Genomic DNA, 18162 nt, shown 5'->3' on the forward strand with positions numbered 1-18162 from the left:
GCAATATGCTCACTCTGCCACTTTCCTTCCCCTCCCCAACTGCTCTGCTCTGGCACATTCCGTCGCTGCATATCTAGTCCTCTGCTCCACTCTGGTGCTCTTCATCGCTGCCTATCTGGTTGTCTGTTCCACCATGGCACTTTCCATAGCTGCCTATATGGTTGCCTGCCTCACTCTGGCACCTGGCATTGCTTCTGGTGAGGCCATCTGCTCTGCGCTGGCAACTTCCATCACCTCCGATGGGGCTGACTGCTCTGGTGTGGCACCTGCCATCGCCTCCGGTGGGGCCATCTGCTCCTCTCTAGCAATTTCCATCATGTCGAAACTGGCCATCTGCTCCACTCTGCCACCTTCCTTCTCCTCCGGGCTGACCGTATGCTCAGCTCCTGCCTTTGCCATCACGTCGGTCCTGGCCATCTGCTCTGCTCTGCCACTTTCCTTCCACTCTGGGCTGGCCATCTGCTCTGCTCTGTCACATCCCATTGCTGAATATCTGTTCCACTGATCCACTCTGGCACCTTCCTTTGCTTTGGGACTGGCCATCTGCTAAGTCCAGCACATTCCATCACTGCTTATCTGGTCGTCTGATCCTCTCTGATATTTTCCTTTGCCTCAGGACTGGCTGTCTGCTCCGTCACAGCACTTGCAATTGCCTCCGGACAGGCTTTCTTTTCTGCTCCAGCACCTTCCTTCACCTTGGGCCTGGTCTTGACTCTACTCTAGCACATGCCATCTCTGCATACCTGGTCCTGTGCTCCACTCCAGAGCTCTCCATTGCTGCATATCTGATCCTCTGCTCCACTCCAGCGCCTACAATTGCTTCCAGCGAGGTTGTCTGCTCTGCGCTGGCAACTTCCATCACCTCCAATGGGGCTTACTGCTCCAGTCTGACACCTGTCGTTGCCTCCAGCAGGGCCGTCTGCTCCTTCTGGCACTTTCCATCATGTTGGGTCTATCCATCTCCTCTGCTCTGGCACATTCCATCCTTGCATATTTGGTTGTCTGCTCCTCTCCAGCACCTGCTATCATCTTGCACTGGGCCTTCTGCTCCACTCCAGCACTTTCCAGCACATCTGGCAATGCCCTCTGATCTGCTCTGGCACCTTCTTACATTTCTAGACTGGCCATCTCATCTGCTGCTGCACATTGCATGACCTCTGGTGAGGACCTCTGCTGCACTTTAGCACCTTCCATTGTGACAGGTCTGGTCATTTGCTCTTCTCCAGCACCTGCCATCACCTCCGATGGGGCCAACTGCTCAGCTCCAGCACCTGCCATCATCTTTGATGTGGCCAACTACTCCACTTTGGCACATTCTGTCACCTCCAGCGAGGCCATCTGCCTGCTCTATCACCTTCTATCTCCATGGGCCTGGCCTTCTGCTCCACTTTGACACCTTCCAGTGGTGCATGTCTGGCCTTGTTCTCCACTCCAACACCTCCCAGAGCCGTAGGTCTAGTCTGTTCTGCTCTGGCACTTCCTATCACCTCTGGCAGGGCCATCTGCTCCATTCTGGCACCTTCCATCTGCTTGGGCTGGGCCTTCTGCTCTGTCCCAGCACATGCCATCACCTCCGGAGGGGCAGACAGCTCTGCTCCTTCGCTTTCCATCACCTTGGGCCTGGCCAACTGCTCCAGTCCGGCACTTGCCACCTCCTTGGGCCCGACTATCTGTTCCAATCTGGCATCTTCCTTTGCCTCTGGCAGAGCAAATAGCTCCATTCTGGCACATTTGTTAGCCATGGGCATGGCCTTCTGCTCCGCTCTGGCACCTGCCATTGCCTCTGACAGGGCTGTTGGCTCCACTTCGGCACTCTCCAACATATCAGAACTGGAGGACTGCTCCACTCCGGCACCTCCCATCACCTCTGGTGGGGCCATCGGCTCAACTCCGACACCTTCTATCATCTCAGGCCAGTCTGTCTCCTCAGCTCCAAGTGCCTCCATTGCCCTTAAGGGCATGTCTTTCTGTGTAGCCTACAGAGAGTTGGCTTCTGGAACACCAGAGGCATGGAGAGGTGGTTGTGTGGGGTTTTCTAGAGAAGATCTGTTCTTTTTCTCTGATCAGAATGCCCTTTTTTTCTTTTTGAAGGAGCAGTTTCTCAAATGGGCCAAACCTTTGCACCACCACATGTTTTGGTGAAGAGTTTCAGAGTGCATTTCTGACTGACACTTGAGGGTGTCTTCTTTTGTGCAAGACAGCACAGAAGAGATCCCACACATTCCAGAAATGACACGGCCACCGCACAAGTCAGATGAAATTTTCTCCCACTTTCTTTGGCCCTGAAAAGGGCAATATGTTGGACAGGAAGATTCACCAGGTGTAAACATGGAAAGTTCAACAATGTGAGAAGCAGCACTCTCTTGGGAGCTCACTGTATTTGGATTGGACAAATGCATGTTCAATATTGAGGTCGAAAACTTCTTCATCTTAGGCTTTGTGGCACTCCTTTCACCCACCTTGATATCCTTGATGAATCTCTGATTCATAAGCTTTGGCCCCTCTGGTGGAAAATGATGTCTGCTGCCTCAGAGAATCATCCTCTCCATTCAGGCAACTGGCTCTGCAGCTAGTTATCTTTTGGTTCTTCCCAAATAGCTTCTGGAGACAGTTCTGTTTGCAGGGCTGGTCATCAGTGTTGGGCTCTGAGTAGCATTGGTGCCTCCTTGAACTGCTGAGAACATGTGTTGTGTGTGACTGAAGGTGGTCAGATATGTCTGCATCAAGGAACTGGTTCCTGGAATGATCACTTGGGGACCCATGGCTGCAAGATGCCACAGAAATGGCCACCAGCTTGGTATTAGGGGGATGCTTCACAGAATCCCCTTCATTACCAAGCATGATTTTCTTAGCATATTGATGAGTGGCATTGATCCTGATGTCACTGCTTGTGCTGAACCTCTACTTTAAAAAAGTCTTATCCTCTTCCTGTAGAGGCTGGTCAAGGTCATGGTCACTGAGAGTGAACAGGGAGCCCATGCTTCTGCTCTCATGACCAAGGTCCTCTACCAAGTCACTGCACAAAGCATCCTAACTCTCATTCATCTCACTTTTCCAGCTGTGATGAGAGGTATTGGAGGTACTGTCTCTCCTATGACAGCTTCCTGAAGTCTCTCCAAAGAGAGAAGTGATCTCTTCTCCAAAAACTCTGCAGAAGTTGGTAATCAGGAATTGAATTATCAGAGTATTCTTTTTTACAAACTCACTTTCTAGTTTTAAGCCAATGGGAGCAGGAGGCCAAAGCAGGCTCAGAGCGATGCACACCACTAAATTAAATGTGGTCATCTGATTGAGGTAGGAGTGTTGTTCAATGTTGTGTAACCCTCCCAGGAGGTACCACAGGAGAACAAAATTGACTCTCGGAAGCTGGTCTAAGAGCCTTTGAATTATATGGATTTTCTTGTCATCGTTTTTTTGATTCATGACGCGGACCCAGCAATCACAGAGATCTGAAGACAGTACACTGCCAAGGATACTTTTTAGAAAATCCTTGACAGATTTATATGTTAGGTGTACTTCAGCTCCAGAATTGAGTTTATCTTTGAGCTCTTGGCAAGATTTCATGTTGCCTGACTGCCTAAATATGTCTTTGGTGAAGGATCCATTCTGATAAAGACAAAACAGTATATCCCAGGCAGGTTTGGGTGGACTGGCATGCTTACAGAGACTGGGCAGACACACTCCAAAGAGCTATCATGGCCTAGGAGAGGTTGGTGACATGGGTGAGTTCTCCAGGTGAGAGCTAGAACCTTGCCCAAAGAGCCAGTTGGTGAATGATGTTCTCCTTTGATGTGACTTCTGACCCAAGTCCTTTAGTTGCTGGACTGCAGTCAGGTGTCTGGGCTTCAGGGTGAACTGCTGCTGCATCTCCAGGGGCAGCTGTTCTGTGAGGCAGAGCTCCTGGAGGTTGAGCAGGATGGTGGAGTCCTCCGAGCCTCTCAGCATGAGTGCAGTGTCTCGGACAACTGTAGGACAAGAAATTTGACAACCAGGGTGAAATGAACAAATTTATGGAAACAGAATCTTCTAAAACTGAATCAAGAAGAAGCAGAAAACCTGAATAAACTGATAACAATTAGTAAAATTGAAGCGGTAATCAAAAAACTTTCAGCACACAAAAGCCCTGGACCAGATGGCTTCACAGGCCAATGTGACCAAATTTTGAGGGAAGAACGAACTCCTATCCTTCTCAAACTATTCCAAAAAATCCAAGAAGAGGGAAGACACCCAAACTCTTTCTATGAGGACAGTATTCTTCTAATTCCAAAACCAGGTCAAGACCCAAGAAAGAAAGACAACTACAGGCCAATATCACTGATGAACATAAATGCTAAAATCCTCAACAAAATATTGGCAAGCCAGATCCAGCAATATAGTAAAAAGGTCATACAGCAGGATCAAGTAGGATTCATCCCAGGAATGCAAGAATGGTATGTTTGCAAATGAATAAATGTAATACATCACATAAACAAAAGGAAAGACAAAAATCACATGATCGTATCAATAGATGCTGAAAAAGCGTTTGATAAAGTACAGCACCCATTTATGATAAAAACGCTCAGCAGAGTGGGATTAGGGGGAGCATAACCTCAGTAAAATAAAGGCCATACATGAGAAACCTGCAGCCAACATCATACTCAGTGGGAAAAAAACTGAAAATTATTGCCCTCAGATCAGAAACAAGACAATAATGTCCACTCTCTCCACTTTTATTCAACAGAGTTTTGGAAGTTCTGGCCACAGCAAACAAGCAAAAAAAATAAAAGATATCCAAGTTTGAAAGAAGGAAGTAAAACTGTCATTATTTGCAGATGACATGATAGTGTACATAGAAAACCCTACAGGCTCCACCAAAACACCATTGAACCTAATCAGTGAAATTGTCAAAAGGCTGGGATTCAAAGTCAGTATTCTTAAACCAAAGGCATTTTTGTACACCAAAAATGAAATCTCAGAGATAGAAACGAGAAAAAAATCCCACTGACTATAGCAAGAAGAAAAATAAAGTACTTAGGAATAAAATTAACTAAGAGGGTAAAAGACCTGTACTCCAAAAATTACAGAACACTGGAGAAAGATAGGGAAGATACAAATCATGTTCATGGTTTAGAAGAATTAAATCATTAAAATGTCTACAGTACCCAAAGCAATTTATAGATTCAACACAATCCCTATTAAAATACCAATGATGTATTTCACAGAGCTAGAACAAATACTTCACAACTTTCTATGGGACCCAAAATGACCCTGAATAGCCTGCGCAATTTTGAGAAAGCACCAAGTAGGAGGAATCACAATACCTGTTATAAACTATATTACAAGGCCAATGTAATAAAAACAGTCTGGTACTGACCTAAGAACAGACATATGGATCAATGGAATAGAAAAGAGAGCCCAGAAATAAACCCAGGTCTCTATGGTGACCTAATATTGGACAAAGGGAGTAGGTGCATAAAATGCAGTCAAATAACCTCTTCAATAAATGGTGTTGGGAGAACTGGAGAGGGGCATGCAAAAAAATGAAACTAGACCACCAACTTACATGACACACCAGAATCAACACAAGATGGATAAAAGACTTAAAAGTAAACCATGACACCATAGAAGTCATAGAGGAAAACATAGGCTGTAAAATCACAGACATCCCAGTGGCAATATTTTCACTGATGTTTCCTAAGGCAAGGGAAATAAAAGAAAGAATAAACAAATCAGACTACATCAAACTAAAAATGTTCTCCTTGGCTAAAGAAAACAAACATCAGTGAAAAGAAGAGGGAACCAACTGTATGGGACAACACATTTGTCAATGATACCTTGGACAAAGGTTTGATCTCCAAAATATATAAAGAACTTATATGATTCAACACGAGGAAGACAGACAGTCCAATTAAAAAAAGGGCAAAGAACCTGAATAGACACTTCTCCAAGAAGGACATACAAAGGGCCTATAGGCATATGAAAGGATGCTCAACATCACTAGCCATCAGATATTCAAATTAAAACCACAATGAGATACCACACCTCACACCCATGAGAATGGCCATCATTAACACATCAGCAAAGGGAACCCTAGTGCACTGTTGGTGGGTTTCACACTAGTGCAGCCACAGTGGAAAACTATACAAAGTTTCCTCAAAAAACTAAAAGTAGAATGGCCTTTTGAGCCAGCCATTCCACTACTGGGATTATACCCAAAGATTCCTAAAACACAAAATCAAAAGAACCTGTGCACTCCAATGTTCATAGCAGCACTATTTACAATAGCCAAGTGCTGGAAACAGCCTAAGGGCCCATCAGCATATGAGTGGATCAAAAAATGGTAGTACATTTGCACAATGAAATACTAAACAGCAGAAAGAAAGAAGGAACTCCTACCTTTTGCCACAGCATAGATGGAACTGGAGAATATTATGTTAAGTGAAAGGAGCCAGGCAGTGAAAGACAAATACGATATGATCTCACCTAATACAGGAACCTAATGAACAAAACAAACAAGCAAAATAGAACCAGAACTTTGCTGGGTAAAGGAGTCTTTGTTGTAGTTCCATGCTTTTCATCACTTTGAATATTTCATGACAATCCCTTCTGGCTTGAAATGTTTTTGTCGAGAAAGCAGCTGACAGTCTTATGGGAGCTCCCTTGTAAGTAACTAACTGTCTTTCTCTTGTGGTTTTAAGGTTTTCTCTTTGTCTTTAAGCTTTACCATTTTAATTATAAATTGTCTTGGTGTGGACATCTTTGGTTTCTTCTTGTTTGGGACTCTCTGTGCTTCTTAGACTTATGTGTCTTTTTCCTTTGCCAAATTAGGAAAGTTTTAGGTCATGATTTTTTCAAATGGATTCCCAATCCTTTGCTCTCTCTCTTCTCCTTCTAGAACCACTCTGATGCAGATGTTGTTATGCTTCATATTGTCCAAAGTTCCCTTAAACCATTCTTATTCTTTTATTAACTATCATATGAGTGTATATTTTTTAAAAATTGACTTGATAGAGAGAGAAAGTGAGGGAGGGGGAGAGAGAGAGAGATAGAGGGGGAGAGAGAGAGAAGGAGAGAGAAACATTGATCAGTTGCCTTCTTTATGCACCCCAACTGTGGATGGAATCCACAACCTAAGTATGTGCCCTGATTGGTGATCAAACCCACAGCCATTTGGTGTAAAGGACAACACTCAACAAGCTGGATCACCCAACCATGGCATATCCTCATTCTTTATAATTTTTTCTTTTTGCTGCTTTGAGTGGTTTATTTATTTTTTACCTTGTCTTTAAAATCACTGTTTCAATCTTCTATTTCATTCAACCTATTGTTTATTCCATTTGGTGTATTCTTGATGTCATATGTTGCAGTCTTTATTTCTGTGTGGTCCTGTTTTATGGTTTCTATGTCTTTTTTCATACTGTTGTGGTTCTCACCAAGTTCCTTGAGCATTTTGATAATGATCACTTTGAATTCTGTATCTGTTAAATTACTTGCTTCCATTTCATTAACTCTTTTTCTGGAGAATTCTCCTGTTCGTTCCTTTGGGGCCTGTTTCTTTTTCTCCCCATTTTGGCTTCCTTTTTGTGTTTGCTTCTATGTATTAGATAAATCTGCTATGACTCCTAGTCTTTGTGGGGTGGCCTTATGTAGTTAGTAGGTGTCCCGTGGGACCCAGTGATGCATCTCCTTGACCCTAGACCTGGATGCTCCAGGAATGTGCCCTTTTGGAGGTCATGTGAGTTTTCCTGTTGTAATTGATTATTGATTGCCATTGACCAATTTGTGCATGGGATCAACCCTCAGCAAAAGCTGTGCTAACAAGGAAATTCATAGCACTACAGGCCTATCTGGAGATGAGAAAATTCTTCAATAAACATTGAACTTTACACTTAAAGGAACTGGAAAAAGAATAACAAACAAAGTCCAGAGTGAGTAGAAGGAATAAAATAATAAAAATCATAGCAGAAATAAAGGAGAGTCTAAAAATGCAGTGGAAAAGATCAATGAAACCAAGAGCTAGTTATTTGAAAAGATAAACAAGATTGATGAACCATTAACCAGACTCATCAAGAAGAAAAGAGAGAAAACTCAAATAAATCAAATCGGAAATGAACTAGGAGAAGAACCACCAATTCCACAGAAATACAAAGGCTTGTAAGAATATATTATGAAAAGCAATATGCCAAGAAATTGGGCAATCTGGAAGAAATGGATAAATTCCTAGAAACATACAACCTTTCAAAACTGAATCAGGAAGAATCAGAGAATCTGAATAAACATATTATAACTAGTGAAATTGAAGCAGTAATAACAGCAAAAAAAAAAAAAAAAAAAAAACTCCCAACAAACAAATGTCCTGGAGAAGATGATTTCACAAGTGAATTCAACCAAGCATTCAAAAAAGAACTAACAGGTATTCTTCTCAAAAATTTCCACAATATTCAAGAGGAGGGAAGTCTCCCTAGCTCATTCTACAAGCCAAGAATTATCCTAATTCCAAAACCAGATAAATAACTACAATGAAGAAAAGTATAGGCCAATATTCCTAATGAAATAGATACAAAAATCCTCAACAAATATTAGCAAACTGGACCCAGCCATATAATAAAAGATCATATATCATGATCAAGTGGGATTTATTTCAGGGATGCAAGGACAGTACAATATCCACAAATTAATAATTTGGTATACCTCATAAGCAAAATGAAGGATCAAAAACACACAGTTATATTAATACATGCAGAAAAAAACATTTGACAAAATCCAGCACCCATTTATGATCAAACTCTCAGCAATGTGAGAATAGAGAGAACACACCTCAACATAATCAAGGGTACCTATGACAAAGCCTCAGCCAACATCATATTCAAAAGCTATAAGTATTTCCCTTAAGATCGTGAACAAGACAGAGGTGTTCCCTTTGACCACTCTTATTCACATAATACTGGAAGTCCTAGCCATAGCAATCAGACAAGAAGAAAAAATAAAAAGCATGCAAAGTGGAAAGGAAGTAGTAAAAGTATCATTATTTGCAGGTGACATGTTACTGTATATGAAAGCCGTAAAAGTTCTAGCAGAAAACTACTAAAATTAATCAATGAATTCAGTCAAGTAGAAGGATACAAAATAAATATGAAGAAATAAGTTGCATTTGTATACACTGATAATGAATGATCCAAAGGGGAAACTAAGGAAACAATTCAATTCACAATTGCCTCCAAAAATAAAATATCTAGAAGTAAACTTAACCAAAGGTGGAAGTGGCTTGTACTTAGAAAATTAGAAGACACTAAAGAAAAGAAGTGAAGGAGATACAAATAAGTGGAAGCATCAATAATGTTCATGGATAAGAAGGATTAACATCATTAAAATGTCTATTCTACCCAAAACAATCTATAGGTTCATCCAAATTCCTATCAAGATACCAGTAACATATTTCACAGAACTAGAACCAATATTCCAAAAATCACAAAAGACCCAGAATAGACACAATAATCTTGAGAAAGAAGAATAAAGTTGGAGGAATCACACTAGTACAAGGCCATAGTAAACCAAACAGCATGGTATTGGTATAAAAATAGAAATTTAGAACAATGGAACAGAATGGAGCACCCATAAGTAAACCTGTGACTTTATGGTCAATTAATATTTGACCAAGGAGGCAAAAACATAGGAAGAGGTAAAGGTAGTCTATTCAATATATGGAGTTAGGAAAACTGGACAGATACATGCAAAGAAATGAAAGTAGACCACCTCCTTACGCCACATACTAAATAAACTAAAAATGGGTTAAACACTGGAATGTTAAAGTGGAAACCATAAAAATCCTAGAAAATAAACATAGGCAGTAAAATTTCAGACATTTCTTATAGCAATGGGATTACATCCAACTAACAAGTATTACCACAGCAAAGGAAACCATCAACAAAACGAAAAGACAACCCATGGAGTGGGAGAACATAATTGCTGAGACATGGAATACAGCAAAAATTTACAAGGAACTTATACAACTTAACAAAACAAAACAAAACAAAACAATCCAATTAAGAAAGGGCAAAGGACATACAGATGGTCAATAGACATATGAAAAGATGCTCAATGGCACTACTCATCAGAGAAATGCAAATGAAAACCACAATGAGATATCACCTTGCACATGTAAAAATGGCCCTCATCAATCAAAAGCAAGTGTTGGTGAGGATGCAGAGAAAAGGGAATCCTTGTACACTGTTGGTGGGAATGGAGACTGGATCAGTCACTGTGCAAAGCAGTACAGAGTTACCTCAAATCATTCAACATGAACCTGCCTTATGACCTGGCTAATACAGTTCTGGGAATATATCCAAAGAAACCACAAACATCTATTGAAAAGATTGTGTACACCCCTCCATTCACTGCAATGCTGTTTATAATAGCCAAGATTTGCAAGCAGATGCAGTTCCCACCAGTATATCAATGGGTGAAAAGGATGTGGTACATTTATACAATTGAATGCTACTCAGCTGTACAAAAGAAGGAAATCTTACCTTTGTGACAGCATGGATGGACCTGGAGAGTATTATGCTAAGTGAAATAAACAGGAGAAAGACAAATACCACATAATTCTACTTATATGTGGAACTAAGGAACGAAGTAAACTAACAAACCAAATAAAAACAGATTGATAAATACAGAAAACAGTCATTGCTGTCAGAGGAGAAGGAGGTTTGGATTTGGGTAAAAAAGGTGAAGAATTTCAGTAAAGAAAAGAAAAAACTCATAGATACAGTCAACAGTATGGTGATTAAAGAGGATAAAGGTGGTGGGGGGAGAGAGAAGAGGGTAGAGGAGGGATAAATGGTGATTGGAAGGAGACTTGACTTGAAGTAATGAACACAGTAAAATATACAAATTCTTTATTGTAGACTTGTATACCTTAAACCAATATAATTTGATTAGCCAATGTCACCCCAATAATTTCAATTAATAAGCAAAAGGAAACACAATTTTTAAAAACGAATGAACTCTAATAATTTCTAATCAACACAATTACAGATGTGCATAGATTTAAATGAAAACTACAAAGGTGCTGTGGACATGACTCGAGTTTGAGAAGCAATCTACTAGACCAGTGTTTGGCACATTATGGCCCTTGGGCCAAATCTAGCTTACTATCTGCTTTTGTAACTAACATATTTTTGGAATACGGCCACACTCTGTGGTTTACTATTGCCTATGTCTGCCTTCCCTTGTACTTGCAGAGTTGAGTAGTTGAAACAGGGATGGTGTGGCCCAAAAAGCCTACAATGTATATATTTTTAGCCTTTGACAAGTTATTTCCTGACCACTGTACAAGACTATGCTGTCAGAGGATATGAAAAACAAAACAAAATGTAACAATCAGTATAATCATGACATTTTAAGGCACGGATACATGTCACAGCTAAACTTGTCCCTTCACTACATTGTCCCTTTTGTATATTCAAGACAGTTGAGTGCCCTTCTGCAGGTCTGCAGCATTCCAGGACACCTAAGCCTCTAGATCATGTGGGAACACTGCGCTATGAGGAGAGGCTCTTTGTTTGCTGTTTGACAGAATGAACCCTATCTCCTCTTCAAACTCTGTCTGATCAGAAACACCGAGGAATAAGAAAGGAGCAGATGAATTACCAAGGCCCTGAAGCTCCACTAGAGTAAAACCTGCACTCCAAAGTATCCTGGTAAAGGAAGGAAGGTCAATGGCTTTGAAATCTTAATGGGGATGAGGCAAGGGTACTTGGGATGAGGCAAGTGGAAATCATCATTTTAAATGAGTGTTTGCAGGATGGTGAGGAAACTGTTTGATCCAGTGGTCAAGTTTATGCCATGCTCTGGTTTTATTTTCCTTTGTCTTAAATCTATTCTGATGAGGTCTTCCTTATTCTTGAAAGAGTACATTGCTCCTGATGACCTATGTGTGGTCATAGTTTGCCTGGGTGGTAGGCAAACTATGTGTTTCTGCTGCTTTCCATTATGAGCCCTTGCTGTATCCCACACATTGTTGCCAGTGTTTGATATCTGTGATCTAACTTCATCCTTACATTGAGCCCATGAAGTCAGTCCTATTATTCCTATTTTACAAAGCAGGTCACGGAGGCACAGAGAGATTTAGTAACCTGCCCCAAACCACACAGCTGGTGCTTGGCATAGTGCAGATTTGAACCCAGAATTTGACACTACCCTAGCCTGCCTCTGTTCTGACCTGGACACCCTGCTGAAGACACAGCGCTTAACACCACACTCCCTGCTCAGGGAGTGGATTCTCCCTTGAACTGGGTGAATGATCTTAGTGTCAATCCCTAAAGAAGAGACAAGGGTTTAAGCAGGAAAGTGGGACTAGTGATGGGGGACTCAACTGTTGGAAACATTTTAGTTTCAGGTAATAGATGATAAGCTTAGTAATCAATCTATGTAAAAACTATTGTTTCAGGAACTGGAGATATGATCCACCTTGACTCCAGGAGACCATAAGAAGTTTGATCTTTGTGTCTCAGGAGGACTGTAAGCAAACAAGATGGTACCTGAGCCATTGTGCTCCAGGGTGAGATGACCACTGCCCAGGACACAGAATAGAGACCACCACCCAGGACACAGATGAAAGAATGCTGCAGCTTTTATCTGATTAAGTTTTCCCCTGAATTCCAAACCCCTTAACTACACTTTTCTTCTCCCTATGAAAAGGGTTGGTTTACAATGGAATTTAAGATGGTCTATGAGGGCACAAACCTGCCAATCCTCTGAATAAGTGCCCATAAAAATTCAATCTCTGTTTCTGCTGATTGGGTCTGGTAGGTGACAGGCAGCATGAACACTGGCTTCTCCGGTTTCACTAGGAAGGCTGGTCTTAGGTTGGAGGAAGAATACCTATCTGCACACTTGATCTTTTTCTCTTAGGATTAGCCATAGTTAGCCCCTTCACAAGGAAACAAGGTCTTGAATACAGAGAGGAAGTGATACTTTCACTCTCACATTGGAGAGCTTCAAGTTACTTTGTGAACTTGTTTTTCTTTTGTTAACATTTGACAAAGTCTTGTTTAAATATCTTGGCCTTGTTTCACTTGTGTTAAGGAAGAAACCGTGGTCTATTTGTAAGCAGAGAGAATGATGCACCCTGACTCTGAGGTTAACATTGTTAACATAGGTAGCTAGATGTTAATAAAGTAAGAGAGCAAAGAAATCAGATATTATTGAGTGTAATCAACTAGGGAACATAAACCTGGTTGCTTCCCTGGGAAGTTACAGCTCTACATACTCCTCAGGAAACCATCCTCCAATTCCCCAGATCACTGAGGGAAGGGATAGAACAATAAAAGGGGAGGTAAACAGAGGCACAATAGAAGCCAAAGTGGTGACCATAGAGGCCAGTCAGTGTAGCCTGGGGAAGAGATCAAATTGGATAAGAGACACAACCTCACAGAATGAATGACTTGTTTAGGGAGTGGACCCATCAGAAGCCCACAAAGTCTTGGGAAGTTGATTGGTTTGTTTAAAATGAGAACCTGGTCCTTTTTAAGCCTGAGATAATAGAATCAGCTTCACAAGACAAAGCCCTGTTCCTTCTCGCATGTGTTCTCTCTTCATAGCAGCCATGTGGGATAGCACCTGCCTGTGGCCCTGAAGGCCTGTGGACTACTCTGAGAGCATACCCCAGCTGAGATACAGCCAGGAAAACAAGTTAAGCTAGCTGGATGGTGAAAAAGGCTGGACTGGACTTGCCTTGGCATGGCACAAAATATCTGGACACTGCCCTTAGTTCTGGGCCTGATGAAGGTAAGATTGGACTTTCTCATGATGGGACAGACAGAGATGGGACGGTGGAAACCCAGTATAATTCCTCTGATTTTGTATCTGGTGCCACAAATAAATCTTATTACCAGGTCTTGTCCTCCTTTGTGTGTCTTCTGGAATGTTTTCCTCACAGCACTGCAAGAACCCACTTTCACCAGCAACATCATGACGTTAACAAGTAGAGAATCCTGTGGTGAAATGTGACTTTCCATAGACAAACTGATATATCTCATAGTGCAAGGGAAATAAAGGAAAGAATAAACAAATGGGACTACATCAAACTAAGAAGATTCTGCTCAGCAAAAGAAAACATCAGCAAGATGAAAAGGGAACCAATGATCTGGAAAAATGTATTTGCCAATGATACTTCAGATAAGGGTTTGATCTCCAAAATACATAAAGAACTCATATGACTCAACACCATGAAACAGACAATCCTATAAAAAAAAATGGGCAAAGGACCTGAACAGACACTTCTCCATGAAGGACATACAGAGGGCCCATAGGTATATGAAAGGATACTCAACATCACTAGCCATTAGAGAGATGCAAATTAAAACCAGGGTGAGATATCACCTCAGCCAAGTCAGAATGGCCTTCATTAACAAATCAACAAACAACAAGTGCTGGCAAGGGTGTGGAGAAAAGGGAACCCTAGTGCACTGCTTGTGGGAATGCAGACTGGTGCAGCCACAGTGGAAAACAGTATGGAATTTCCTGAAAAAACTAAAATTGGAAACTTCTTTTCATCCAGCTATTCCACTGCTGGGATTACAGTAGTCCCTCTCTATATCATGGTTCACTTATCATAGCCTCACTGTATTGCAGGATTTTAAAAAATATTATATTTAACTATTTATCATGAATTTTTCACTATATTGCGGGATTTTGCGGTACTGTATATGTACGTTGTTAAAGTTACGTAGGTTTAAGAGTTTAGAATAAATGTAAGGTTCCTACTTCACAGGGGGCGGGGGTCTAGAACGTAATACCCTTGATAAGAGAGGGAATACTGTATACCTGAAGAATCCTGTAACAGCAATTCAGAAGAACCTATGCACCCCTATGTTCATAGCAGTGCTATTTACAACAGCCAAGTGCTGGAAACAGCCTAAGTGCCAATCAGTAGATGACTGGATTAAAAATTGTGGTACATTTACACAATGGAATACTATACAGCAGAAAGAAGGAAGGAACTCCTACCTTTCACGACAGTGTGGCTGGAAGTGGAAAATTTTATGCTTAGTCAAATAAGCCAGGCAGTGAAAGCAAATGCCGTATGATCTCACCCAATACAGGAACCTAATGGACAAAACAAACAAGTGAGCAACAGAGAACCAGAGGCATGGAAACAAGAGACAGACTGACAGTGACCAGAGGGGGGAGGTATGGGGAAAGGAGGGGAAAGAAGGAAAAAGAGGAAAACAAAAAGGAGTGCAGTGTCTCAAAGATGGTTCATCTTAATTCCATAAGGATATCTGTGCCCAATAAGTGGATGTGATGCCTTTTTGTTTCGGCCAGAACTGACCCATAACTTGTAATTACTCTCAGAGCCAGTCATCCCTAGCATTGGTAGTGACATGTTGGTAACGTTACTTGCTGTATCGAAATTCCTTATTGTTATAGCTTTAGAATAGGCACCATTCCCAATGTCCTTGGTGAACATTTTGAGGGGAATAGTCTTCAGATAATCCTTCTCTTTCTCTAGACTGATGTATCTCTCAAGGAGAAAGAGCATTTGTCCCTCTGTTCTGGGGACCTGAACGTGGCCACAAAGTTCAATGTGGGCCAGCCCAGGACGATCGGTGGCATTGGTTTTGCTTCCTCCACTTCATTCACACAGTTTGCTATCCACATGTCACCCAATTTCATTGTATTTTTTATCATAAACTTGTTATTATATTTGGTTTTGGTCACAACAAACGCATCTTTGAACAGGAAAAGATACCACTCCCACCTCGGCAGGCCTCTTTTGAGTTATACCTGGTCGTCAAGCAGCAGAATCCTGCTGGGAGACACAAATGCTGATAGAAACGGATGTGTGTCTGTGATATCAAATGGCCTTTTATGGATACTAGGCCATTTTGGTAAGCTCTAGACAGAGTAAGCGGTGGGGCACTCCCCCTGCTTCCTGCTAGTGCTTTCACTTTCTTCATCTCATCAGCTGAGAGCCCAGCTGGACTGCACCAGCCCTGATGACCTGGAAGCTGATGCCCTGGTTACCTTAGGGGAGATGGACTCGAGGAGGCGGGGCTGCCTGCCTACCTTGAAGTGGATGGAGAGGAAGACAAGGCTGCTGTTGGGTTCATACAGTGACTGATTCAACTCAAACACAAAGAGTACGCGGAGAGGGAAAAGAGATCTGGGAGAAGGTGAAGGATACTGGATAGATCTAGGAGTGGCAGTTGGCTGGTCTGGTCCTGAGTGTTACAGAAACAAGAGTGTCCAAAAAAACCCCAGAGTTTGCAGCTGGGGGATGGGGAGAAGGAAGAAGCTTTCAGGATGCCATCACATGCCTGAGGCTGGTGGCTAGTGTCTTTGTTATGCAAAATGGCTTTAATGCATCCAAGGCCTTAGGTAGATGGGAGAGGTCTTGGACCAGGGGATGGTATGGAAAAAAGCATGCAGAGCTGGCGTGAGGTTCTGTGAATGGTCAGAACTAAGTGCCATGGTCACTGCATCAGAGGACGTAGTCAGGGATTTAAAAATAAGTGGCAGACATTTTAGCGGGGCTGACCATACAGTTTTAACTGGGGACAGGCTGACCATGTGGATTTAATGGGGTCTGACGATGCAGTTTTAAGGAAGGAACATACCTTCCTGCTTTGAAGAAAAGGAACAGACTGACCATGTGGATTACAAAGGACTAACCATGTAGTTTACAAGGAGGCTAAGGATCCACGAGGTTCTGGATTAAAAGCTGGTGGGCACCATAACACAGACAAGGTCTCCCCAGTCAGAACTGAATGATTGGCAGCTACTGGTAAAGCTGAACTGTGTTTAGAAAGTAGGGAAATGGTATCCCTAACTTTTCTAAAACTAGCCTGGTTTGGTAGGGGGAGGCAAGGATATGTGTTTATGGGTGTTTTAAAGAACATAAGACTTAACAGCAGAAATCTGCAAATGATTAAATTTATATAACTATTAAATAAACAATTCTTTTTCTTTTCACTAAACTCTGGTATTGGAAGTTATAATTCTGGCGGCGGGCAATCGGGCCCCTAACTAAAGAGCCCGTGGGTTCTGTTTCAATTGGAGCAGCCCAGGGGTTCTGTACCATGAGGACAGTTAAGGTAGGAAGTTCTACAATTAGAAACCTAGGATCATGCATGAAGTCACCATGGTGATGGTGGGGGGTAGGGAGCATGTGGTGATTCCTCTGGTGGCCTCGCGGGGCAGTTCAATGTTCCTCACCTTCTTGGTGCTGGGGCCTCCCTTGTGTAGACATTCCTTTGAAGGAAGGTGTTCATGATCTCTCTGCTTCAGCGGTTCCCCGAAGTTAGCAGTGTCCCAGCCGTTTATTTCACCCGGCCCTCTTGACAAGAGTGAGAGTAGGGTGTCCTTTGACATCATCTCTAGTTCCTGTGAATGTAAGAAGCAGTCCATCCTTTTCCTTTCTTTATTCCCAGTTCCGGTGAATCCTCAATGCACCTCCCTGGGCCACTGCAGCAGCACTGTGGGAGGCGGGGTCTGGGACCTGGCCCTGCAGAGCTTGGCAAGGTGGGGCTCAGTCATAAGCCAGTATTGTAAATACTCTAAATACTCTAGTCTATGCCCTTATACTTATCGGCTTCTCAAGTTTTTTCTGTAGGTGTTGATAGCTTCTGACAATCTGATCATGATGATTGCATTCAGCATTTAGAAAGCCTCAGCCTGCTGATCGAATTTAATCCAATGTCCCATGTGAAAAATGGAACTCATCCTATAGAGAACCATTGGGAGTAATCTTCTTTCTACCAGAGAGCAACTGAACCGTTTGTGGCAAATTCAGTCCTCTAGAGTACTGGGGACTGTAGGTAATTTACTTCCACAGGGGCATTCATCAGTACCCTAAAATGCTGGAAGACTTAATTTACCTCATACAGTGAATACTTGAATACTAGAGAACTATGCTTAGTTTGATTTCAAGACAAAGCAGGATTAAGACAGAAAACAAAAATAGCTTAACTCGTGTACTATTACACATATTCCTATGAAAAGGAAAAAGGTTCTATAGCTAAGATGCCATTTTTCTTCCACAGGTATTTCAGGAATTTGTAGTTACTAACCTCAGTGTTCTTTTCCTTTGCTCAAATAACAGGAGCCCCACTGTACAACGCTGACACATTTGCAATTCTCATAGGGCATTGAAACATTCTCACAGATCATGGTGCTGTG

General features: G+C 42.1%; 1 protein-coding gene across 1 annotated transcript; it reads right to left on the reverse strand.

The window, feature by feature from the left end:
• Positions 1-1319: 1319 nt before the first annotated feature.
• Positions 1320-17255, reverse strand: LOC150002057 (rho GTPase-activating protein 20-like). Its single transcript, XM_090286898.1, is given in 7 exon segments — positions 1320-2504; positions 2506-2884; positions 2939-3962; positions 15235-15522; positions 15525-15879; positions 16051-16147; positions 17200-17255. Coding segments are annotated over 7 exon segments (3384 nt in total).
• Between the last annotated feature and the right edge of the window lie 907 nt (positions 17256-18162).

Source organism: Furipterus horrens, unplaced genomic scaffold (genome assembly GCF_987537825.1).
Source record: "Furipterus horrens unplaced genomic scaffold, mFurHor1.1.pri manual_scaffold_9, whole genome shotgun sequence".
Taxonomy (NCBI): Eukaryota; Metazoa; Chordata; class Mammalia; order Chiroptera; family Furipteridae; genus Furipterus; species Furipterus horrens.